At 40.7% G+C, this 27,283-nt stretch overlaps 1 protein-coding gene across 3 annotated transcripts in view; it reads left to right on the top strand.

Moving 5' to 3' along the window:
* TMEM135 (transmembrane protein 135) overlaps positions 1 to 27,283 on the top strand; it is a 345,516-nt gene that overhangs the window by 82,215 nt on the left and 236,018 nt on the right. For all 3 annotated transcript variants that reach the window (XM_019530374.1, XM_019530373.1, XM_019530371.1), the window contains exon 4: positions 12,890 to 12,923. In XM_019530374.1, coding sequence (XP_019385919.1) covers positions 12,890 to 12,923 — 34 coding nt within the window. The remainder of the gene's footprint in view (positions 1 to 12,889; positions 12,924 to 27,283) is intronic.

The raw sequence follows: 27,283 nt of genomic DNA, 5'->3' as shown, positions 1-27,283 counted from the left end.
GGGATCCCACCCCCACCCCTCCTATCTCCCACAGCATGGAACCCAGCTCCATGGACCCTAGGCAGGTGGTATGCTAGCTAATGCTGAAAGGTGTCTCTGAGTGTGTTTCTCCAATTTCACTGGGTCTGACAGACAGAACAGTGTCTTTTTAGGGCTTTTTGGAGCTAATCAACACATCACTGGTAATATTTCTTTTTCTTTTGGAAAAAGCTGTTTAAGAAGAGCTTGAACTAATGAGAGAGGCTTTTGTTTCGTTGGTGGGCTGATAAATGCTGTGTTATCAGCTCCCTGTTGGCTCCCTTGCCTGTCAGGTTTGCAGACAGCATGAAGAAGCAGGAAGAGGGAGATTGTAAAGCTCAGTATCATCAACAGATGCATGCACTGCACTCCCTCCCTTTGCCTCAGAGTGCCAGTCTGGGGCTGCGGGCTGGCAACACTCTCGCCCCTTGAACAGTGAGTGGGGAAAAGCCTGGGACGGTGCAGGCATGGTGGGGATTTACACCCCTTCTTAATCAGTGTCCTGCTGGGGCCTTGCCACACCCCCTCTCTGCTCAGCATCGTGGAAGGGAGGGGAAGGCTGCTGTAGTGCCTAGCTTCTAGCTTGAGCCCCTGCAGGCATGTGCCTGCGTTTCCCCAGTCTAGATGGAGTGTCTGTACAGCTGCAAATCAGTTCAACCTAGGCAGGTTAGACAAGCCTGCAAAGATTTGAATCAATTCAAGCTCCGGCTTTTTGAATGTCTGTCCCTAGTTCATGAAGTCATGTAGTCTAGCCCCATTTCAAGGCAGAATTGTCCCCGACTAAACCAGTTATGTGTTTGTCTAAGTTGCTCTTCATAACTTCCAGGGATGGTGAATCTACAACCTCTCTTGGTAGCTTCTTCTACTGCCTAACCACCCTCATAATAAAACTTTTCCTAATTTCCAACCTAAATTTTCCTTGCTGCAATTTAAGATCATTGCTCCTTGTCCTGTCCTATATGGCCACAGAGAATAGTTCATCTCCATTCTCCATATAATCGTCCTTAAGGTATATGAAGACTGTAATCAAATCCCAGTGGTTCATGTAGTCCAACAGTTGCAATAGTAGATGTTTTAGAGCAGAGGTGTCAAACTTGCCTCTTTCTCTGGACTAGATCTGGACCGCTGGGGCTCTTTGCAAGCTGGAATCAGCCCAGGACACGGGGTTGTTCCAGGAGTAGCATCAGCGCCTGCCTGGTGCCTGTGGCAGCAGTAGTTGCAGCTTCAGCTCCTTCCTGGTACATACAGTGGTGATAGCAGAAGCTCCAGCTGCCACTATGTTGCATGTCTCATGCTGGTGCTAGAGCTGCTGCCATGTGCTGCCTACTATGGCAGCATATGGGGGTACCCATGGGCTCCAGCTCTGGTATGGAGCATGCAGCATGTGATAGTGTTGGGGATGTTTGCTGAGGAGGAAGAGAAGTAGTGATGGCTATGGGTGAAGTGGCTGAAGGGCAGCTGGGCTTGTATCAGCTCTCACTCATCTTCCTGAAGCTGGTCACGATGTCCAGTAGGACCTGAGGGTCCCAGATTCTGTGGCAGGCCAATCCCCCTAGTTATGCCACCGTCTTCTGGTAGCCCATCAGTAGCCTGGTGGTTCGGATAGAGCAGCTCTGATGGCTGGTATTAGCCCATGGGCTGGCTGTATGTTTGACACCTCTGTTTTAGGGAGAGAAAGAGAGAGCATCTGAACAGGGTCAGTCTAGAGTGGTCTGTCCCTGGCATCCACCATCATTAGTTAGAGATGCTAAACATCCTTGACTGTTCTGTTTAATAGCTTTTTGTGAATTTGTGTAATCCCTCTTGTGAAATGGCTATATTATTTGTGTCTGCAACTTCCTGTGGTAATGAGTTCCACAAGTTCACTATGTGTAGGGCCCCACTGGATTCATTGTCAAAGTGGGCTGCACTGTGGCTCCTTTAATCTTGCAGGTTTCCTGCGTGTGCCCCATGGATGATTGGTGGAGGGGCACTGCTTTCAGCTTACTCCTGATTGTCAGAGACATAAAAATGGTTTTAAACTTAGTGCTGTTTTTGTCTCCTCGCTGCTGATGGTTGAGGGGCCCTGGTGGCCCTACTGCTTGCTGATGATTGGCAGGGAGACAGAAATGGTGCCAAATTTAAAAACGTGATTTTTGCTTCCCTGATGGTCAGGAGCAAGCCTCAAGTTGGACCCCTCCACCAGTCAGCAGCGGGGGGTGCTCAAGGGGAACCTACAAGGTTAAGGGAGCTGCAGCCAGTCCACTTCTGCTGTGAATCCAGTAGGGCCCTAACTGTGTGTTACAGAAAAAAAAAAATTGCTAGTTTTAAACCAGTCTTATGCTAATTTCAGTAGAAGCCCCCTATTTTTAGTGTTCTTGGACTTGGTGAGCAACAGTTATCTGTTCATTTTGTCCACACCATTCATGATTTTATAGACCTCTATCATATTCTCCCCTCAGCCTCCTTTCCAAACTGATGAACGTTTTTAGTTTCTCCTAGTATGACAACTGCTCCATGCCCCTGATCATTGTGGTTGCCCTTGTTAGTACCTTTTCTAGGTCTACTGCCTCACTTTAGAGATGAGGAGACCAGAACTGCACACAGTAATTCGAGATGTGGACATACCATGGATTTGTATTTGGCATGGTGCTATTTGTCTTTCAGTTCCCTTTTTAATGAAACCCAACATTTTATTAGATTTTTTTTGGTTGACACTGCTCATTGAGCTAATGTATTTGGAGATCTATTGAGGCAGACACCTTGGAGTCATTGTAGGGCTGTAACAGCTAGTTCAGAACTTAGCATTGTGTGTATATAATTTAGATTTATTTTTCACCGTGAGCATTACCTTGTACTTGTCAAAATGTGAGGTTTATTTGTCATTGTTTTTCCTACTTACATTTAGCCTAGTTACAACTTTCCAACAGCTTCTCTCCATGCCCGTGGATTTGACTACTTGAAATAATTTAGTATTATCTGCAAGCTTGGATATTTCACTGTGTACCTCTGTTTCCAGGTCCATTGATAAAAATGTTTGAACAAAACTGGGCCCAGCACAAATCCATGCAGGACCCCACCTTTGAATTTCCTCCATCCTGAAAAAGTGATCATTTAACCCTTTGCTTTCCTATCTTTTAACCAGCTCTCAATCTATAAAAGAACCTTACCTCCAGTCCTGTGACATCTTGGGCTTTTTAAAAAACCTTTGGTGAGGGAATTTGTTGAAAGCATTTTGAAAATCCAGATATATTTGTCAGTTGTATTCTCTTGTCCTTGTGTTTGTTAATATGCTCAGAGAACTATGACAGGAATGGAAACAGTTTTGCTTGTGGGAAATGCATTGGAAGTTGGGTAGATGAGATCCAAGCATTATGCTACCTTCTCTCCAGATAAAGTGACCTCAAAGACCCACCCAAAGTTCCTGCTCTAGGTAGTCAGACTTTCATTTGGAGCAGCAAATAAACTTGCCTGCTCTTCTCCCAAGGTGTCACTGGGTGCGTCCAGATGAGGCTGCACATACTTTTTGCAACGTCTCAAACTCCTTGAGATGCTGCAAGAGGCACATGTGGGAAATAAAAACCATTCCCCATGCTGCAAATTTGCAGCAGGGGAGCAAAATTAGACCCCTGGATATCGAACAATACCAAAATTAGACCCCTGGATATCAAACAATACCAGAATTACCAATCGCCCACTTTCCAAGAGTTGGGCTCAAAATTGGGTTAGACTTACTAGATCACAGTGATTGTTTTGTTTGCAGCTCCTTCTTCACAATTCCTTCACATTAATCTCACTGTGACGTACCCTCCTCTCTCTCTTCGCTTTCCTTCATTTGTCATTGTTTGGCTAATCCCCTCCTAACAGCTCTTTCCCAAAGTTCATGTAGGTGATCTAATATCATACCTAGCAGCCTCACATGTGGTCTGTTTTGCCAAAGAAACTGTTTGCTAATGCTGAGCATTAAAATGAGGCGTGTGAAAGAGTTATTTCTGTGGGCTGCTATGGCACTCTAAGCCTTGTTAGGCTAAATTAAGCGTGTGTGCGTGTGCACATACACAATTTTTATTGTATGCAGCATGCAGTGGTGGGCATCTGAAAATGTACAGACTACTCTCTTAGCCCAGAAGTTTGTCCATCATGTTATTCAATAGCTGATGTTAGCTTCTCCCCATGTGTTAATCCAATCACTGCGGGATACCATAAAAGACTTGATGTTTCTAAGGATGCTCAAAAAATGCATGTTGTGAGGAGCCTGTGATCACAGTAACTTAGCAGGCAGCCTAGGTCACACAGAGTTTGCCCCTTAGTGTGGTGGTTAAAAATTAGTCTCTCTTTAATCGGCCATATGTAAATGTAAAGCACTTTCACAGTTACATTTCTGTGGTCAACCATAACCTGCATGTGTGTGACCACAATGGAACTTTGTAGCTTTAATATTGGCTAATTTGCAGCATGTTCTTGAGGTTCTGTCTGTTTTTAGCCTGATAAAAGCTGCAGCATGAGGAATGTCTAGAAATGTAAACATTTTCGTCTGCATTTTACTATATATTACTGATGAAAACTTAAGTAAGCATCCAGTTGGAAGGACTGCAAGTAACAAAATCTCAAATAATTTGGACAATAATTTGGAACTTGGGAGAGAAACTTATAAAACTTTGACCTCTCTATACATTTGTTTAGAAATACCAGTCAATTTAATACTTAAATATAGACTCATTTCAAGGTCATAAGTGTGTGCGTGTGCATGCATGCTTTTTTCCTTTTTTACCATATGTTATATTACCACATGTGCCAGAGTTCTTAACAAGTTTGTTTGTTTTGTTTGGTAGAGTTAACTTTTACTTGATGTAGGTAATAATATTAATTCAAATTAAGTAACTTAACATGTTGGTTACTTGAACATTTTTCTTACTTAAAAGCAAAAAATCAAAACCTGCCCCCCCCCCCCAAAAAAAAAAATCCAGTAGGTAGATTTCTGTTTTCCAGGATCACAAAACACATGTTGTGTTCAGAGAGAAGATTTTTTTTTTTGAATTTTCCAAAGTGCTGATCTCATGTGAAGCATGTCCTGGGAAATCGTTGGTGTCTTAGTAAGTCTAAGGTCCAGATTCTGTTCCACCTGTTAGGAACAGTGGATTTAGGTGCCTGAGGGCTCTGACAGATGTTATTCTTGGTGTGTTGTAGTTTTGTTGCAGGACAGAAATTTAGTCTTTATCTCCGTTAATTTATAGTAGAACGGGAAGTCACAAGAATGTGACTCCCCCCCAGTGTATCTCTATAACACTTGATATTATATTTGGTCAGACCACAGGTCCATGAAGCCCAGTAGTCTGTATCTCACAGTGGCACAAAGCAAATGCTAAGGGGAAGGATATGTATTCAGTGTCCATCCAGACAGATCAGTTCCCTGCTCTTCTTCCATTACAGGTTCCATCTGGATAACAGCGCTGTGAAGTGGGGAGGATAGATTCATTAATGTGTGTCGTATACTGGGGGTGGGGGGAGGAAGGGGAGACATGCTCTGTGAAGTACCCTGGAACAAGTTCATACAGGACTTCAAAAACCCCAAACAATTCTTAACTAAATACTGAAATAAAAATAGGTAGAGAAGGTTCTTTGGCTAGATGCAATACCTTTTATTAGACCAACTAAATAGTTGGGAAAACTGTTCTTTGCAAGCTTTCCGGCACAAACGCCCTTCTTCAGGTGTAGGGAGAATCTGCCTGAAGGACGTTTGTGCCTGAAAGCTTTCAAGGAACATTTTTTCCAACTATTTAGTTGGTCTAATAAAAGGCATCACATCTACCCAAAGAACCTTGTCTACCTATGTCCTTGTATCAACATGGCTACAGCCACCAATCCTGAAATTAAAAATAGTTTTGCATTTATGCTAAGTTCTTCTTTGCAAGGATGCTAATATGCTTGTACATATGCTTAATTTACAACCGTTCAAGTAGTGGCCTGCTGAGAGGAATTAAATTTAGGCCTCCAGAGCTTATCTGTATGGCTGACAGCTGCTGTGCTGCCGCTGCCTCCTTCTGTCCCACTGCCTTGCCTGCTGCTGGATCTGGGGTCTTTGATTGTCACTAGCAACTCAAATCAGTGGCAGGGGAAAAGATAAGGACAGAGTGGTGGCAGCATTCACCCCGTGGTGAATTAACACCTCCCCACCCCGTTCTGGGTCTGTACCAGTTTAGTGTCTCAGCTGTTCAGACAAGCCTCTGCCAGATGTAGGTTTTCCTGCCCAGGGAGCCAAGTAAGTTGGACAGCCCTTCTAAGTAACAGACCCTCACACTGTTCCTATGAAATAAGGTCATTTTAGTCCTGTTTTGCACTGGAAGATTGTGAAACAGAGCAAGCTATCCATCTCCTCTGTATCTTGCTGTATCTGAATCAGGGCCACAAAATTGGAAAACAGGCCTCATAGCTTGAAGCTTAAGGAGTTCAGTTTACTCACATTATTGAAGCAAAGGGTGGGAGGTGACTTGAATACTATGTTTTTTGCCTGTGGTACACAGTTTCTTATCTTGAGGACTGAAATGCTGACATACAGAGAGATGAGGTTCTTTGGGTGAATCTAATATCTTTTATTAGACCAACTTAAATAGTTGGACATTTTTTTTAGCAAGTTTTCAGCACATCTAGAGAAACTTTTTAATAGTGACGGTGAGGGGGAAGCTTGTCGGAACTTGCGCAGAGGCGAAGTTGAAGTTGGACAAAATCAACCTTGAAATGAGATGCAACTTCCATGTTGCAGAAGTATTTACCAAAGTCGTGGATGGGCCAGCATTGCTTGGAGGCCTTAAGATGAGAATTGCTTTCTTTTTGAAGAGCGATGTTTGATTCTAGCTCTGGGAAAAATTCTGTGGCCTGTGTATAGGGGGTCAGATTGGATCATTGTAATGACCCTTTTAATATTAAGATCTATATCCCACCTGTTTTATTTCTTTCCCTCGGGGACTATGGGGAAGAATATTACCTAAATGGCCCTCGATATGGCATTCATGCATGCGGCAGTAAAATAAATCAGTATTTAAAATTGAATCCTCTGCTTTAGAGTTTCAGCCAAGTTCAGAAGAAATTCCCCGCTCCCAGGTCTGTTGGGTGACTGTTTTGCCACTGAGGCACTGGAGTTTGGCCCCAACCTGAGGCAGAGGGTACTGGACAAAGTAGGATAGTCCTCTTGAGCTATTACAGAGGATTTTATTTTAGATATTGGGCTCCTCTTTCTTGTTCACATGCCCAGGGGTTTTCTGCTTACTGCATTTCCTATTGGGAGCAAGCAATGTTGCCAGACATAAGGTAATTATGATTTTGTATAGTACAATCAACCATTGTACAATGTATGATAAATGATTACAAAGATGACCAAAATGCATAGTGATTCAGGAAGGTCCAAGGAGTGCCTGCCTTTTGAAAAAGAAATTTCATATTTGATCAAGTTTTCCATTTTCAGATGAGTTTAAGTTACCCTTGTGTCATCCCTTATGCACACAAATTCCTCAGATCTGTGTTGCACATGTGACCATACATCTGAAGGCAAGCACATAGCAGCAGAAGACATTGATTCAGATGTGGAATCTGATGGAGATGGGCTTCTGTGAGATGCCAATGAATGAAATGATCAAAATACGTGGTATCTACAGCAACAGGGTCATGTATTGAGGGAAAAAAGTTATGTTTACCTAATTTTAAATTTAATGGTGTGGAGCAGTTTCAAAATAGGGGGAGCTGCTTCTGAGGAGCACATAGCAGCTGTTATGCTCTAGCTGTTATGCGTGCATGATCCTGAAATGATATAAGTGGGCTAAATCACCCCAGCTTTAACCTAGGGTGAACCGGGGCTAATGTTGGAATGGCTTTGCTGTATTTGTATCACTGCAGGCTTATGCACAAGTAATAGTTACAACGTAATGGGTGATATGTGGTCAGGAGCAGCATCTCCCCCTCTCCTTTTGAAATCACTCCAAGTGAATCTTTATTCATGCCCCAAGACAATATTTAGTTCAACAGGATAATTTGGAGGTTCCATTTTTTCAAATGTAGCAACACTACAAAGGAATTTCTCCCTGTGTCAGGTTGTCAGACTTTAGGAGACTTTTGCCTCCCTCTGCAGGATGGGTGTGATTTTTTTTTTTTCCTACTGAGATTATCTGGGTTTATTTTATCTACTGGGTTCCCTATCGTTGAGGTGACCTTAGGCTTTGGTGGTGTCTTGGTCTCGCCTACTCTGCCCATTACATTAGTTTCGTTTTTCAAAAACAAGAATGATTTGATTTAATTAAAGTCTTTGGATTTGATATGAGGGTGTCCGGATGAAACAAGTGGCCTGTGAAATACAGAAGGTCAGCCTTAATTTAACTAAACTGTGAGAATCTTATTTGCTCAAAGTACTACATACCACAGAATTAATCTATCCTACTCTAAGCCACTGTTCATTTTATTACTAAAGGGGGAAAAGAGGAAATTCTGAAATCACTTGCATTTACAGGAGTAAATGTAGCAGTAAAGCAAGCAGTTCAATTAAAAGTCTTTTCATTTTCCATGAATGCTGGGTGGGATCTGGCTAATCCTGATGCTTGTTATGGTAAGTTACTTAAATTGAATCCTCTGTTAAACAAAAATGTAAATGTGTGCTTTAGAGAGAGAATGCCTGTACTGAAAAATTCAAACCAGGATGTTGTTCTAACGATAAGGATTAATTTTGGCTAATGTGGTGTAATAAACCAGTTATGTTCTTGAGTACTCGTTGAGCCATAATAAAATTTAATAGCTTTGTGTTACATTTATGACCTTTCCTTAGCTGTGGCACAGGAGGTGAATCAGATCTGAGGGGGTGGGGTACATATCAAAATTGATTTTTAAAGGTTTTGGAAATATTACATTTTATGCCATTAATTGTATCATCTCACAGCTCTGCAGTTATTAATAACACATCGTGGCAACATATATTTTATGTACAGATGCAGTATGTGAATCGCTACAAACCTGCATGCTGAGTTAGTAGTTGAAGCCTGCCATGAAAGGGAAATCCAGAGTGTCCAGTTAAAGTTAATTGGACAGGCAGAATCTTGCTGTGGGGATGCAGTGAGCGAGGGAGGAAGCTAAGGGAGTTTTGCCAATAGCATCCTCTGCCTCTGTAGAGGCAGCATTTCAGTATTTTGAGGATATGAGTGTTACAAACCGTGCATTGATCCAGATGGGTTAAATGTGTGAGTGTGTCCGATATTTCCCGAGTACTCAGTCTTAACAGAAAGCTTTATCTTGCCTTTCCAGAGGCTAGATTCATATATTGTGAGGCTGGAAGGGACCTTGGAAAATCATCGGCTCCAGCTCCCTGCACCAGGCAGGAAAAATGACAAGTGGGGTCAGGTGACCCCAGTAAGATGACTGTTCAGTCTCCTCTTGAAGATTTATAGGGTAGGTGATTGCACCACCTCTGGAGGGATCTTATTCCATAGTCTGGATTCCTAGTGTTGAGCCTGAAATGGTCTTCTGGGAGTTTGTGGCCATTACTCCTGGTTTTCCCTAAGGGTTCCCTGGTGAACAGCTGTTCACTGAGCCCCTGATGTACTCCCCTGACATAGCAGTAAGCTGTTACCAAGTCCCCTCTCAGCCTTCTCTTTTTCAGGCTGAAAAGTCCCAGGTCCCTCAACCTTTCCTCATATGGCTTGTCGTACAAGTCTCTGATCATATGGGTGGCCCTTCTCTGGACTCAAGTTTTATCATCAGTTTGTTAAAGTGTGGTGCCCGGAACTGGATGGAGTAGTCCAATTGGGGTCTCACCAGTGCCAAGTACAGAGGTCTTGTTGGAGATGCATTGAATGATGCATGACAGTATTATTTGCCCGGCTGGCAATAGTGTTGCACTGCCGACTCATATTTATGTTGTGGTTCATTATTACCCTCAGGTATCTTTTATTTGTAGTGCTGGTCAGGTTGGTGTTGCCAGGCCTGTAGTTGTGTAGGGGATTGTTCATCCCCAGGTGGAGCACTTTACATTTCTTGATGTTGGACTTCATCTGGTTCTGACTTGCCCAACTTGCTAGCCTGTCTAGATCTGCCTGTATCTGCAGCCTATCTTCATGCTTCCCCATAACTTAGTGTCATCTGTGAACTTGGCCAGTGAGCTCTTCACCCCCTCATCCAAGTCATTGATAAAGATATTGAAAAGTACAGGACTGAGCACTGACCCCTGCAGGACACAGTTGCCCACTTCTTGCCAGAATGGCACAGATTGCACATAGACTCCTTAATGAATTTTTCCAGGATTTTACATGGGGTAGAAGTTTGGTGTTTTCTGGATAACCCTCCAATTTAATGAATCTGGTTTACTGATATAAAGTTCAAAACAACAGTCTTTCTCACTGGCTTACATCCTGTCACAGGGGTTTTGGTGGTCTCCCTGTTGAAGCTTTCCCTCTGGCAGGCTCACTGTAGGTTTTAGTCCTAGGCCTTCCATCTCGGGGCTTTGTAGACTTACTCGGCCTAGACCTCCTCACAGACCCTTTTCTGGTTGTTTCTTCTATAGAGTAGCTGTCCTGTTGGGAGGTGTAATCAAATGCCCCATGTAGGGGAGAGGCTGCTCCTGGGCACAGGTGAGACTGAACCCAAACCTCTTCAAGGGGCCTGTTCCCCTGTGATGGAGTGGAATTGAGTTTGCTCAGTCAGTTTTGGTTCTAACTATTGAGAGCTGGGATTTACAAATTTAGCGATGGAAACAGTTTTAAACCCTAATATTTCAGATTGATTTTCTTCAGCTTGCTCTTGGGGGAGAAAAATACCTGCAGTGTGGAACTGTATGCCATCCAGTAGTACCAGCTGGGCTGGAACATTTAAATCTAGGAGGTAGGCACGTTCCACTTGAAGAGCACTAGCGGTAGCATTAAGCTGTTTTACTTTTTGAAGCAGTTATGAGAGTGGGATGAATTGTATATTGTCAGCGGGATTCGTGGATACTTTCTAGGCAGCGAAGAAATACTGAGATTGAATATTCCTGGAGTTTTATTCCAGTTTTTTTAGAAGAGTGGGTTTTAAGATGGGCAAAATACTTTCCAGAAATTACAGGTGTTATGCAGCTAGGGATGGGCAGTAGGAATTGTTGTTTTTATTTCTCACTTGCTCTGATTTTTGCTTGCTTCTTCCCAGTTGCTTATGAGATGCTTTGTGTTAGTTTTGATTTTAGGATCTTCAGAGCGCTGCTGGGTACTCTCAACCTGCATAGTGAAAGGAGCTCTTTGTTAGGTGCTGTTCCAGAACACATGGAGTGAATAACTGCTTGGGGGACTTGGTGTTATTGTAGTGAAAATAACATCAGTGACCACTTTCAAACATGAATAAATCATGTGAGGCTCCAAATAAGCATGAGATTGGCTTACAAGCATTTATTTTTGGCAGATAAACACTGGGGTTGTTTTATTATGACAGAACCCTGAATGTTCAAAATCCAGAAGTATTTCAATCTTTTCTTCACAGCTATAATGGTTTATCATATTTTTTATGAAAGGGAAAATTTTTAAATAAGTGAGATTTAGGCTCTGAACTAGTTTGAGTGGAAGAGTAGTCTGAGGAATAGTGGGGGTAGTGAACATTACGTGACCCAGCATTTGCCTTTTCTTAGGGCAAATGGCTTCTTTGGTGGACTGTCAGGAAATCAGTGATATCTTATACAAAGTGCTTGGGGAATAGCTCCTATCCAAACATGGGTAACAGCCCAGAGTTCCAGGTTTCTGTCCTCTGCTTTCCATAGCGCTTGGCTAAAGTGCAAGAGCATATGTGTTTCAAGCTCACGCAACTGGAACCCAAATGGTTTGTAACACTGGGGCTGCAATATTACAAACTGTGGAGTGGAGATCAGTGCACTATAAATATAGGCAGTCCTTGACTTACCATGTTTTGACTTACGGCGATTTGCACTTGTGGCGCGCCGCCATTTACTCCCATGTTTTTACTAGCAGCTCTGGATCCTTGCACTTACGGCACTACAGGGAAATTTACAATGAGAAAAAGAAGGCAGCAAAACAAACATCCCTAGATCAGTTTCTCAAAAAGCCATCAAGTGGCCCTAAGTCTCCCCAAAATCTCCCCAAAGAAGCCCCTCTGAATTCCATGACCCTAATGAAGGTGTTTTTTCACCTTCTGATTTAAATAAAATTTTATGTCATTAGTTACTGTTTAATCTGTTTACATACAGTACACTTTAGAAAGCTTTGTATTGTATAGCGTGTATCATTTATAGTTGATTAAATAGTAGATTTAAATATGGTGTTTATGGTCATTTCTATAAAAAGTTGGGCATCAGGCCCTTGGTCAGGAACATAACCCCCTATTATAACATTATTTCTGTGGGAAAATCAGATTTGACTTGCATCGTTTTGACTTACAATGCCTTTTCCAGGAACATAACCTGCTGTAAGTGCGAAAACTGCCTGTAGCATGTAAAACACCTTAAAAGTAGAATATATAAAAAGATCAGAAGAAAACTGGACAGAAAAAGGCTGGCAAGAAAAATGTAGTTTAAAAGATGGAACCAAAACCAGAAAAAATGTAGGAGCTTCTGAATTATGTCAAGAATTGTTATGGTTTTTGCTTAAACTTTATTATCTTGCTTCCATTTGATAGTTAGAAACTGTTGCTACTAAACTGCTTGGAGTCTCACTCTTCAACACTGTCTAGTGACCTGGTTTTGTTTGGAAATTTTCTTCTTTTTTGTGCTAGGGCAGTAATATTTAAATATATATAATTAAGCCATAATGGTTTCCTAGAGATTTATGGAAAGCTTTCTTGAGATGCAACTGCATCTCCTTCAGTATATGAAAGATGGCTAATGGTGATCATTAATGTATGCATGTATGTAAGTATCCACTAACTTGATCATTTTTGTTTGTAGGAGAGGTCTGCTTACAATTTACATGGCCAATTTGGTGAGTAATCTCTTCTTCCAAAAATAAATTTTATGAGGATGGGAAAACCATCTTTTGTTAATTAGTTTATATTTTAGGTTTATTTCTTTTAAACTGTACAATATTTTCTCTACACTTTCAGATAATGAAGTGATTTTAATGATACAAGTTTGATAATGTCTCTGTTAAAGCAAATATTTTCAGTGAAGACTAAAATTATTCATAGTATTATTATTAGGTTCTCTTCCATTACATCCTCAAAAGAGTGCAATTTTGTATGCTGCATGATCAGTAGAGCAGTAGCTACAACTTTTCTTTTGATTTTTTTTTTGTGTGGATTGGAGTCCAGTCCTACAAAGCTATTTGCATTTAATTTATATTTAAAGTCTGTATTGATTTGTATGTAATACTGAATAACATTTCATTAAAATCAGTGGTATGAACATTCAATTTATTAGTGATTTGTACAATTAATTTTGCTTTCAAATATATAACATTTTAGTGTCACATAACTGCTCAGAATTATGTTATTCTATGAGAATTATATGGTCCTTTTTGTGTTTTGTTGTTTTGCTTTGGTAAAGAAACATAATAAAAAGTACAAAAAAGGAGATTGATTTCTGTATGTTCTGTTATAGCAGTACTCTTTACAGTAGAGACTTGGTTTTATGCCTTCTCAAAGACGCATACATTAAGACAATACTACATGGATATAATGGACTAGGATATGAATAACAGAAATAAAATAGTATACATGTATGAATAGGAGAGAAGAAGAGGTGGAGTTGACAGTTTTGCTGCCTTCTTTAAACAGTTTCAACAACTTTTTATCCAAACGTATCTAGAGACAGGGTCCAAATATCTTTGAATTCATGCCACTCATATTTACAGTCAGAAGAATACAGTGGTATTCTTTGGTGGCTAACTCAGGTCTGAAAGCTGCTGCTTTAGGCAAGGCATATATGCTCTTTTTTCAGTCTTTGTAAAATCATGTGCTTGGTGATTATGACAGCCTTTAGAAAATAAATAGTTTCTGGTGGAGTTAATCTATTTGAGCAGTTACATGTCATAGAAGCTCCCTCAAAACAATGGCATTTTTCTCCTTCAAAATCCTATCGTGCAAATTCCCCTTTGTTCTGATGCGTACAAAATCTTAGCAGTGCAGTCCTTAGGTTGCTGGTGTTTTGACACTGCTGCCTGTGTGATTGACCCGGATTGTTACCTTGTTTCCTTCTGCATCTGGCTATTAGCTCTTGTCCTTATTTTCCAATTTAAAACATTTAATATCAGATTATAATTTCTTTGTGGCAGAGGCATTTTTATTCTGTTTGTGCAGCGTCGGTCGCAGTCAGGTCTTGGTTAGTGTCTGAAGCTTCTGGGTACTCTAACACAAATAATTTTCAGCATTGATTTGGCTGTAGGCAACGTTATATTTAACTTTTCTTTCCACAGCATCCTGCCTGTTGGAGTCTCATATCGTAGGATGGCATTTTATGTTGGATTTCTTTTTCAATTTAAATAGTGGATGTTAACATTTTTACAACAGGATTTATAATGGAATGTTATAATAGATTTATAATAGAATGTTAACTGAACACGCTAACAAAGCTTTGGCTTCCTAACAGGGTCAACTTAATCTTGGTAAGCTTGACACATTTCTCCTTTAATTGAATAAAACCAATGTGCTCCAACGCCCTGTGTAGGAAGTGTGTCTTAGAAGAATGGTGGTAATTAATTTAATGTGTCATCATCCATTTGGAAAGAGCTTTTCAGGAAAGGAGTTTAATAAGAATTTGCTTAAAAAACTAGTCTTTGGAATAAACCCAGATTCTGACATGGAGTTAACTGTTTTTGTGAATGATTGAATTAGAGAAAACAAACCGGATCTGGGTCAAATGTTTGTAAATATTAAGCTCTGTAGCACATACATATGACAAGGGTACAGGAGAGAAATAAATTATGTGAAAGTATTTAATGGAAGTTTCTTTTTGAGCTATGAACTGTCTCTCTAATGAGATGCTTTAGGACTAAAAATTTTAATTGCATATTTAGATGTATTTACATGAAGTGTGAAATCAGAATAATAGGGGGCTTGCTTGATGTACTTGGCTTGACCATGACACTTTTTGTGAATTGGTAGGATGTCCTGTCACTGTAAATTAATGTACCTTTCCTTTTGTTACTTTGCTAAGAATACATATGCTTGAGTTTTTCTGATAGTAAATTTAAATCCCACTAGTGTATGCCTATATTAAATTTGCCCTTGGAGTATAGAGAACTGTCTTATTTAAGAGGTTCATCAAGTTTTAATGTTTAGTGACAGCGGTTACTTTTTAAACAGCACATAATGTAGCTTCTCTGATTTACTAAATGAAAATGTTTACCAGAAGTAAAATATTTAAGTATATGGAGCTCTCGTACATTTGTAGGACTGTCACCTAGGATTTAGGGAAGTGTTTTAGAAAGTCTTCCCTTTCTATTTTTTTTTTTTACACTTTGCTAATGTTATTTTGGGACCTTGACTTTCAGGAAATCTACTTTTTAGAAGAAGCAGTATAGGTGTGTTTAATTTTTTAGCAGACGTCAAACTTGATAAAATGCCAAGCCAACAAGACTATGCAGTTTCTGGTATTCAAGGGCTTTCAGCATTGTGCAGTTTAGGTATACATGTAGCTTTTATCAGAGAGAGATATTTGTGTATGAATCTTCATTATGTCCAGTTTGACACGATATATAGCTATTGCTAGGTATTATAACTTGCTACCTTGCCTGTTTTGCAGTACGTTCTGATACAACAATCTGTGAATTGTCATTTACCATTCTGAAATCCAAGAACGTTTCTATTGTTTGAGACAGAGGTATGACTGTTCCCCTTCCCCTGCAATACCCTTGTCCATGGTAGCCTGGTTGGCAGAACTGGGCCACCTGTGGTCAGCCAAGAAACTTTTTCACCAAAATGGACCTATTTAGCTTCTCCTCTAGTACTGGGTAGCATTTTATGGTTAAGGGAGGGAAATACCAGGAATTATTTATGAAATAAGAGGTAAGAAGAGATTTCCCGGCTCTCTTATATGCCTGCTTTAGGAAATACCTGTACAAAGATCCTACTAGCTCAGTGAATACAGATACTTGTAAACCTAAACTCTCACTAGCTGCACCTTCATATTAATAAGAATAAATTGGCAGTGTGAACAAATAATTCATATTTGTACTGGGTAGGAAAATTTACTGAATGTGATCTCAAACTAGATATATGACTACTACAGCCAAGGTAATGGCCAAGATCAGGAGCTATATATATATATCTATAGATATACATATCCACTGCTAGGCTTTTAGCTGTGAATTAGGTGTTGGAATGAATATAAAGGGCAAGGTTCTTTGTGGAGTTTTATTTTTGATATGGAGGATCTAAAATCAACCTGTGACCTCACTGGAAGCTAGCACAAAGATTTTAGAAGTAAGCTAATATGACCAGATACAAAGTTGTCAAGAATGTAGACTTGGAAACTTTGAACCTGTTGCAATCTGTGAATCAAAGTTTCTGTAGTGCCAAGGAAGAGTAGTAAGTCCTGAAGGCCACATAGACATGCACAGGCCTTTCCAGTTCTATTTTAGATTGCACATGTTGAAGTCAAGACATTTCTAAGATGGTAATTGATGCATTGGCAATAAATAAATTATATATATCTTTCAGGAGATAATTTAGGATCAAAAGGAACCCCAAGATTCCATCAAGAGGTGGGAAGTGAAATGTAATCACTAAAGTTATTTTTGTCTGAAAAAGTAGAAGATACTTAATAAGCAAAGGCCAATAAATAAGATATGGTTCTTGGATTTCAAAAGATTGTCATTGTAATGTATGGTGAAGTAGGAAAACGTTCAGTATTTTAGTAGTAGTCTTTGCTTTGAAGTAAAAGAAAATATGTCTTTACATTAATTTTAGGTTGTGAAAGGGAAGAAATATTTGGCACTTGTAGGAGGGATGATGTACATTAAAGAAAGCCAATGTCAAGATAGCAAACAACTAATCTTAGTTGAATCCAATTTGATATCACGGGTGTTGGAAAAAGATGCGCTTTCTGGAAGACATACAGGCACTACTTATCATTAAAATGTTAACTAAAAGAAGCAAGTTGCATAGCACCTGCTGTCCAAAAGAAGTGAGTTGCATAGCACCTGCTGTTGTAGCAATTGAACTGTAAACTGCATAAATTAACCGACGTTGAGCTTATTGTATAAATCTTGTCCATTCTTTCCATTTTTTTCTGATATCTGTCCAAGCGTTAAGTCTGATTTTTAGACTATAAATGCTTGAGGGAAGGACATACCATTGATTTGTGGACATACCACATATTTGAAAAAACATGTGCTTCTACTATATGGTTCTGTATGTATATATTTTTTAATACAATTATTAAATCAGTTTTCCTTAAGTCACTCTTGAGAGTCATAGGTTAGATAGCTAATGCTGTAGCCTTGTGTTAGGACAGCCAGATGAATAGAACACGCAGTCTGATGATACAATTACACAGAAGTCTTTCCTCACTTACTTTACTTCGATTGAAGAGAGAAAGGAGACCAGAATAAACAGCACTATTAATGAAGCCATGAATTAGAGAATGGGAACCAATTAGTAGAGCATTAGAAAGAGAAAGGAGAGAGGTAGGAAGATGGGTGTTGATATATAGGCATGAGATGAGAAAGAGAAGTTGAAATTTCAGTCAGTGATAAAGGATAGAAATCATGTTTGAAATGGAGTGATATAGCAGAAGAATTTGGTGAATTTATTGGTGAAATCTTGGCTAGCTGAAGGAGAAAAAATGACAAGTGGGAGAGAGAGGAATGTATTATAGCTAAGACAGAGAATAGCAGAAAAGACTGCTGCAGAAGAGCAGAGATTTAGAAGAAAAAACATGGAAGGACAGGATTTACTAAACTGACAACGAAGTAGTGAATCTAGAAGATGTAAATGATAAGAGGTGGAGAATAATTAGAAAGAAATATAGATAATTCAAGCTTCCTTCCCTTGCCTCTTGAAATTATGGCTGATGGTGGCATCCAATGGGAGGTGTCCAAGAGAGAAATTTAAACAGAATGTAGAAGGAAATCTGGAGGTGATCAAGGATAGAAGGCAGATGGATGGTCAAACAGGTTGTTTATAGTTAGTAGGAAGCAAGAGGAAATGTGGAAGGAGTGATCTGGAAGGTACTAGTAGAGACTGGATAGGGAAGTCATGCAAAAATATATACAAAAAAAATTGTGGCACTTGTTGTTGAAGCTCCTGCTTAGAGATGACTTTCTGTAGCTTTTTTTGGATGAATACCTGACTGAATTCAATCTAGCAGTGAACCTGAACAGCTGGATAATTTGTTACTGTTCTCTTGAGGCAGTCAGCCTGTTACTTCTTACGTTTTTATAAAAATAACTTTCAAGTCCAGTTGAGGAGTAGTTAAAGCTCCTTAGAAATATTGGCCTTATTAAACGAAAACATGTTCCAGGAGAATTGGTCAGATGCATTCCAGTAAATGATACACAGATGCCTGTATATCATAAATATCTTGACTGAGTAGAAGCAGTTTATTATGCTCTGAAGGGAGTCCAAGCAACTTCACAAAAACATTGTTCTTTGATTGCATAAGTGGACCAAGTGCGTGTTCGTTTTGGCCACAGAGTTATGCCTATTTCAACCATTTGTTAAGAAAGAGGGATAATCACTTGCACTCATAAGGCTTTGACACATGAAATATTTGGTCTAACATTGTGCCAGACTCCTGAAGGCTGGCTTAAAAATAAGTTCTTCAGGATCTAATGGAGAAACAAGTCTTCAGTGTATTTTAATGCAGACACAGCCATCATTCCAGGTGCTTAGAATGTTGGATACAAAAGTCCCAGTGCATCAAAGTATTTGTATATATTTCAAGCTTTTTAATACATGACAAAATGTAGGGTAACATAAGATACATGATACGCATAGGCAGCAAAATAGATAGGAAGTTGAGAGAAGTTGGGGGCATCAATAGGGGAAATAAGGGGGAGCATCAAATATGATGCAGATATTTTAACTCTAAGATCATTTTGATATCCCTTTCTATAAATAGTCATTTGTTATAAAATGGGAAAAAATGAAATATGAACAATTGTAAATGGTTTCAGCTTGATCTTGCTAAAAGGAATATCTACTTGTAAGGGGTGTTCTGTATCTTAAGGTTAAAATGATTCCTCTTCACTGGGGGGCAAAATGTCAAACTTACAAATGAAGGACAGGAAATTGTGACACTAAATTCCCCGCTCTTTCAAACAGTTTCCCAGCTTGCTTTCTTAACTCACAAATTTGTGTGGAAGTGATGCACAATACTATGTTGCAACAAAATGAAAGAGAGCTGTGTAAAGAAACAGGTCAAGGCTTATTTTAAGGGATCACACTTCAGCAAGCAGGAGATTTTACAAATAAATGATATTTTGTACTTTATCACTTTGTATAAATCCTTGGTAACTGGTGAAATGAAGACGGATTTTATGTTGTGGTGCACCTCTGGTTGGGGCATATACTTGTACTAGTGAACTGCCTGTCAAGAATGATGGATGAATTTCAAATAACAAAAACAAACAGGTGGATTTTACTTTTTATATTTATTAAATACATTAAATATTTGTAAAAAAAAAATAAAATAGGCTGAACATTTGAAGACATCAATCCCATCTTGTACTTGCTCTCATCCAGTGGGCTGGAGGCGTACCCTCCCATGCTGCTGCCTGTGCGCCTCTTTGCGCCCTGGGCAAGGTCAAGGGCAGGTGAGCTCCCTTGCTTGGGGCTCAGAACAGGGCTGCTGCTGCTTGTCCACTGCCTCATGCCTCTGCCCGGCTCCTGCTTTTCCTCAGCCGGTCCTTCCCTCTGCCCTCCCTTCCCTCCATGCTGGGTGCCTGGCGCCCTCCCGGGAGGAGCTCAGCAGAAACAGGCCTGGCCCCTGACTTTTTTGTCAATTCTGGAAGTTGGGATCACTCTGACATGGTTGCTAAACAAATGCTAAGGTTTAGCAAAGAAATGTTTCAGAAGACGCACACACACACCTATCTATACACTATATGTATATACTATTTATAGACATATATGTGTATATCAATAGGTAGATAGATATGTGTATGTATATAGATATAGATGTATGTCTCGTATACTAAATGAGAGATGCCTCTTAAAATGAGGACCATGTAGTTGTTTATAACGTTTCCCCTTTCCTTCTGTTGTTTATAGTGTTATGAAATAGTCTACACGCAGCATCTTTATTTCCCTACAAGGCTACCTGGTAATACTTAGATTTTTGTATCCTAGGAATTAAAGAGGATGGAAAGAGGCTTCTTGGGTCATCGACTTGAGTCCTCTCTTTTCCATTTAATACATAAGATGTACATTAATCTAATAATACATCTGTCACTGTGTAGGGCTTTGATGGTGCCTTGTCTTTCTTTTGTGATTCTTTACAGGTTGACTCATTGTTTATCTGTGATGTATCATTTCTTCTGCTTCAGATATCTGTCCATGTGGATCCCACTCTTGATGGACACGCATTTGATTAACATCTCAACTAGTAGTGTCCTTTGGAGGATCTTAAAACTTGCATGCCCTTGTCACGCCTAGTCCTGCCCCCCCACTCCCTCACCGAAGAATAAGCACCATTTGCTACTTGGATCCTTCTTATAGTTAGACACATGCAAGAACCTCATTGTCCAGCTAGCTTTCCTGTGGAACTTGGTTGCATTATTGTTAAAGTAGCTTGTGTACTTGCATTACTTATTTCCTTTGCTTTTTAGCATATTGTGTATAGAGGGGGAAGGAGAGAGCAATATTGATGCTTTACTACTAGAACACCTACCAAGAGAATACAGTGATTTTAGCAGACCATCTTGGCAGAAAGGGTGTTTTAACTCAAATAGTCTCAGAAGGATGTGGGTAAACTCAAATATTTAAAAATGGGATGTATGTGGCTTGTGTAGATTTTTTTTTTTCTTTTCTTTTGGGAGGGGACCTGTAAGAACAAAAAAGCCTTGAGTTTTTCTCAAAGGATGAGCAAAGTCTGTGTTGGATTCTTTCCTGCTCTAGAGCAATCGCCAAAATATGACTTTACCATTTCCTCTAATCTCCAATGTCCCTTTTAATGTGAGATGAGACCAAGCCCAGCAGATTCTTGTAGTTCCAGCTTTGCCATGTCAATTTTCATTTTCAGATCTGTTCTGAGAGTCCAACCACCTGTCACGCTGCCAAGCCAAACATAGTTTCTGAAATTAATTTTCTATTCCTTCATTAAGAGCTGTTGATGGTTGGCTGACTGCTGTGGACAGAAGTTGTTCTACAGAGGTTCAAGGTATTCTGATCTGGAGTAGAAAAACCTTTAGTAGACCAAAATATAACTGACAAACTAATGGCACTTTCTTCCTGTGGATAGCTTGGAGAGTTGCCTTTTTCCTTTGAATGCTTCTAGCCCTCATATTTTGGACTAATTGTCTTCAAAAATATCTGAAATTTCATTAAGTTCAGTAAAGATTCACTGTGCAAAAATGCTATATATTTTCGTACCATAATGTATTCACATTTCCAGAAGGTGTTTTCCAGAGAGATCCCCCCTGCACAGGGCTTGAATTATTTTTTTACATTTCTAATGGCATTGACCTTTGAACTACTGTCATCATCAGGGATCTGGGTTTTGCTTTTGTGATGGAAAAATGCTGAAAAAGGCAGATTTTCTCTTTTAAATGAACCGTTTGTTAACCAGAGCGCCCCAAGAGATGACAAGTTCGAATGGTCATAAACTACTACAAGACCGTTTCAGGCTGGACATAAGGAAGAATTTCTTACTGTCCGAGCTCCCAAGGTCTGGAACAGCCTGTCATCAGACGTGGTTCAAGCACCTACATTGAACACCTTCAAGAGCAAATCGGATGCTTATCGTGCTGGGATCCTTTGACCCCAGCTGACTTCCTGCCCTTTGGGCGGGGGGCTGGACTCGATGATCTCCCGAGGTCCCTTCCAGCCCTGATGTCTACGAAATCTGCTTTCTGAATTGGAATTACTTAACCAGAGAGAAGAAGCAAGATTCAGGTCTTAATGGTAGGGTTTTCTCCATGTGATATTTTTTCCTTTTTAATAAGGATAAAGTGACTTTGTAGACCTAAACAAGATTTCTATCAAATATTGTTTCTTAACAGGTTTTTTCCCCCCAAATCTCATTCAAGCACAAGGGAAATTTTGACCTTCTGATCTTACTACTTGTGTAGGAGGTTACCTGCATAGGAACAAACAGTTTTGTAAATAATTCTGACTATTTTGTAGCCTATGAAAATAAATCCAGAGGTAATGCTATTTCACTACAAAGATTTCAAAACAGATCTGATCACATCAGGATCCCTATGATTAGGGGTAAATTTGTTTCTTCTTCCTTGTATTAAATCTAATTCTGCCAAAGTTCGGGCAATTTCCAGTGTATTATTTAGCATTTAGCCTTTCCAGTATATTATTTAGCATTTATCCTTCCAGTTTAAATTTGTCTTGCAGTTATTTTAATTCAGTTAATGCATTAACTAATCATTGCTCATTAGCATTGCCATCTAGCTCTGATTCCTAATTTCATTAACTGTCTTGCAGTTATGTAAGTAAATAGAAGAGGATGGTGATTGACTTATGCTCAGTGACTGCAGAGGATAGGGCAAAAAGGTCTCAAATTGCAACAAGGAAAATTTAGGCTTGATATTACGAAGAACTTACTAGTAACTGACCTGTTAAATAACTTCACTAACTCAGGGTTGGTAAGCACTGGAACAGATTGCCTAGAGAAGTTTGTAAAATTTCAATCCAGGGAGGTTTTTAAAAGCAGGTTAGACAAACACACGTCTAGAATTAGTTAAAAAGGGACCCTTGACTTCCTCTTTGGCCTAGATGATCTCCTGAGGTCACTTCTGACTGTGTTTCCATAATTTTAACTCCTCGCTTCTCCATCCAAAATCAAGAGTTGTTTAGTGAAACAGTTACAAAGTTGACAAGTGCTTGCCACTCCCATGAAAAAGATCTCGTGACTTCTGGAGACGTGGCCCTCAGCTTGAGAACCACTGATTACTGAAATGATCATTCTCTCATATTCCATCGACATGGCTCTGAACTTGACAGCTGCTATGGGATCTTCTTGTTTGAGGTTTGGCGTGGTGGTTTGGGCCATCCTGTCGTGTTACATCCTCATTGGCCTAGTGGACACGGCTGTTCAGAAAGATTCCAGTCTTGTATTCAAGGGGTTCATATATTGTATGCTTAAGGGATGTATATGGAGAGCATCTTAAAGAACCACCATTACTCTACAGTGTAATATAAAATACAAATTGTTCTATTGGAGGATTTTGCTTGCAGAGGTCCTGAAAACTTCACTCATTTTTCTAATGACTAATGTTGTCTTTCATCGATAATATTAGTTTAACAGTATCTTATCAGAAATGTTATTCTATTATGTGATAACTTTTGGATGATATAAATCAGAAAAAAATATTTTTATCTGGTTCCAAATAAAAAAGGAGAATTGTATTTTGTACTCAGATAAGAGCTAGGGTTTTGGGATATTTATGGAGTTGTTTTCTCTTTGTGTATATTCCTCCTAAAACAACAATTTATGTTGCTTTGCCTGAATATATACCCAAGACAATACAAAGGAATATGCTTGAAAGTAAATACAGAAAGCAATTCACCTATACTCATTGGCAGTTCTGAAATGGTACTGTGATATATGCCAGGTGCAAACTGCTGTTGGATACTGAGTGATAATCTTTAGTTAGTGATATTGTTTGTAATCTGAAATATCTTAATGCATAATACATATTAACTTTATTAACTTTTGTTATAAGTAATACTAAGTTGCAACTGCTAATATTATAAAAATAACTATTTGAAGTGCATAATACACATTTATAATAGAAAAAAATAAACGTTTTGATTATTTTTAGTATGTTGAGAAGAAAAAATATTTTTGCTGGCTCACTGTCTTAGGCCTATATTCTGGCAAGTGCCATACATGAAAAGGACCCTTGAGTTTGTATATATGTAGGTCTCAGCATATACATAATGTTCAACTCTTTTGAAGCAGGTTGCAGTCTGGGAGGCTGTTGGGAAAAGCAGTGGCAGAGGGAGCAAGAAGCAGAAACAGTAGTAGCAGGGGTCAGGTAGTTTGCTCCCCCTGCCATTTGCCCCCATGTCTTTTTCCTCCGCCCGTCTCCACCACTGCTTATCCTATGTGGTGGTTCTGACTACAGGTCCAGAAGCTGCAGCTCTAGCCCTGGGCTTAACCCCACTTCATGGCTGGAGACACAGCAGCTTCCCTGCTGCTAAATAATTAGGGACTTACTCAAATCATGCTTTCACAGTTTTCATGGAAACAGTGAAAAACAGGGGTTTCTGCAAATGCCCTGAAAAATAGCATTTGCCACAATTTCTTGCAGAATTGCCTGAAAAGAATAAAAACTTAAAATAAAATGCTGACTCCCCAGTGGGAGCTAGCAGTTCTCATGGCCACTGTTGACTGGCCTTGCAGCCTACTGGGAAAGGGGGAGCAGAGGCATGGCGGAGCAGTCAAGGTGCTGACTGCCCCCTCAACCTGCCTCTCTGCCAATCAGCAGCAGGGAGCAAGGCTACATGAAGAGCAGTCCTCTCTGCCATTAAGTGGTGAGGAGTGGGACCTCTGGGGCATCTTGGCCACTCAGCAGCGAGGGGTGCCATGAAAAAGTGGTTCTGCATGTTGCAGTCAGGCTGCAAAAAACCCTGTCTTGTCCTGATTTAGGTAAGTCCTGATGTATGATCTCTCCCCTGTGCCTCCACCCTGTGCTGTGTGATCTGTCCCCTGGGTCAGAGACAGAGCCAGGCCTGTACTCAAATCAAAGATGAGGTTCCCCTCCCTCACCTCTGTGTTGTGGGGCGGGGGAGAGGGGAAACTTGTCTTGGAGTCATGTAAGTACAGTAAGTGTGTAATGAGGTTTTCTGTCATTCTTACTGTTGTAATACTTTTTCTTGTAGGCTTTTCACTGAATGTAACTCTCTAACAGCATTTTTCTTAAAAGTGAACCTATGTTTAGTTTTTTCTAATTTGCCATCAGGAAGTCACTCCTGTGACTAATTCAAATGGTTGGTGTTCAATATAGGTCAAGTTTCCCAGAATGGTTTAGAAACATGACATTTTCTTTGATATCACGAGAAATTTATAAATGACATTTTGAAAAAATTTTGAAAGTCTGTTAATGTGGCTGTTTCTTTTTAGAATCCCAGGGGGATTTCAGGGATGGAATGAAGCGGAAACATTCAGTGAACACTAATTGTTACACAGAGATGTACATTTGTCTTTTTTCCACTTAATTGATGAAGCATAAAATATACAATAAATGTGTGTGTTTGACATTTAAATGAAATAATATATCACGGAGAAGTATTCAGGTGGATACTGAACACTTCCTTAGATTCTTGGTTGCTGTACCAATTAGAGAAGAATTATTTTGCTGAGTCTGCTAGGGGCCTCATACATGGTTTGTTTTTAGCCCTAGTAGGTTTGGCAGGGAAACAGTGTAGTCAACAGCAAACTTTTTGTGTCAGAGTGAGGATGGTATGCAAGCGTAGGTGAAGATACCTACCAAGTTTGCACTGTTGTTGTCTGAAGTACTAATTAATGCTATTTTTTTCTTGGACCCAAGCAAAGTATGTTTGCTTTGTTTTTTAATTTCCCCATATATGCAACCACAACCACACACAGTGATAAGATTTTCCTTCAGATTAGTGAGATATTTAGGGGATGAGAGCAGAGATTAAATCAATAGTTTTGGTCTGCTTCCTTACCTTAATTTATACTGTGCAGCCCCACTGGGTGTTCAACAATTATGATGGTGCAATTTCTTATGAGTAATGTAATAACCACTTTTTGGATATGCTATGCTTACTGCCTGCCTTGATGATAGGATCTGGGGCCCTGAACTTGCCTCTTTTATAGGAAGTCAGTGTGGAGAACAGAATAACATTTGTGGTATCTTGAATTGCTGAAGGGATGTGTAGCAGTGTATAGTACTGTGGTACCAAGGGCTAAGTACAGACAGTCCAAAAGCCAAACGCTGAATCGATTCAATCTTTGCAGCGTAGTCTAAACTGCATAGATTGAACTGAGAAGCAAGTGAACAGGCATTCATTTTGATTCTGGAAATGCGGCCACTGCCTGCAGTGGCTCAGACCAGAAGTTGCTGGGTGTTAGAGCACACCTCCCAGCTACTGTGAGAAGAAAGGCAGGAGAGGAGCCCTACAAGGCTTTCCCCTCCTCCCTGCTCAAGCGGAGGGGGCATGGCCAGGTCCTAACCTGGCACAAGCATACTCAGGCCAGGGGGAGCGGGACTTTAAACACTCCTCCCAGCCCAGATCTGTCTGGTGCCCCCCTCCCCTCCCATCACGCTTATCCCCCATTCTGTGCTCCCAGCCCAGCTCACCATGCTGAGAGGCAGGGAGGGGGAGTTTAAACCCCATCCTTGACCTTCAGGGACTCCAGCCAGGGTCAGTTGGTGGTGGGGTGAGGCGGGGCAGCCTTTGCCAGGCCTTTGGCCCTCACCCCTCCCCTGCTTTTGAGCAGAGAACAGAGACTGTGGCCATGTCCCAGCCCAGGGCTTGCACACTGAGGTAAGCAGGGAGGACATTTTAAACCCCCTTCCAGTCCCATATAGGAACCCAGCCAGGGTCTATTCATTGGTGGTGGTGGGCAGCCCTTGCCAGGCTTTTGCCCACCAGGTTGAGCAGAGCGAGGTGCCTGGCCAGGCCCCAGCCTGGGGCTAGCACTCTGAGGTACCCCCTTCTAAGCCTGTATGGGACCCCAGCTCTGGTCTGTCTGGGAGGATTGCCCCTGCTAAGCTTCTGTCCCCTGCTCCCCACTTGAGAGGGGGGCAGTCCCTGCTAGAGTTTTGCTCCCCACTTGAGTGAAGAGCAGGGGGCTTGGCCATGCCCTGGCTAGGGACTTGCAGGCTGAGGTGGGGAGGGAGGGGGCTTAACCCCTTTCCTGGCTGCCTGGGATTGCTGCCCAGATCTATTGGGGGGGGGTATAGAGGAGGGCAGCCCCTACCAGGCCTCTGCCTCCTGTTTGTGTAGAGAGCTTAGGAGCTCACAGGCCAAGGCAGGGAGGGAGGGGGTTAGGCCTTTGCGTCTCCCCCCCTTGCTATTTTCTCTATTGGAGTGGGGGTGTGACCACTCCCCAGCGAAGCTTGCTTGCTCAGGTAGGGAAAGAGGGGGGCTTAAACACCCCTGTACCTCAGCACGCCAGCCTTGAGCCAGGGCTTGAGTGAGGGTGAAAACCTCAGCAAGGGCTTCCCTCTTTCCTTCCTTGAGTGGGGAGTGG

The sequence above is a fragment of the Crocodylus porosus genome, unplaced genomic scaffold (assembly GCF_001723895.1).
Source record: "Crocodylus porosus isolate Cpor-Errol unplaced genomic scaffold, CroPor_comp1, whole genome shotgun sequence".
Classification (NCBI taxonomy): domain Eukaryota; kingdom Metazoa; phylum Chordata; order Crocodylia; family Crocodylidae; genus Crocodylus; species Crocodylus porosus.
This window is presented reverse-complemented; position numbering and strand designations above follow the sequence as displayed.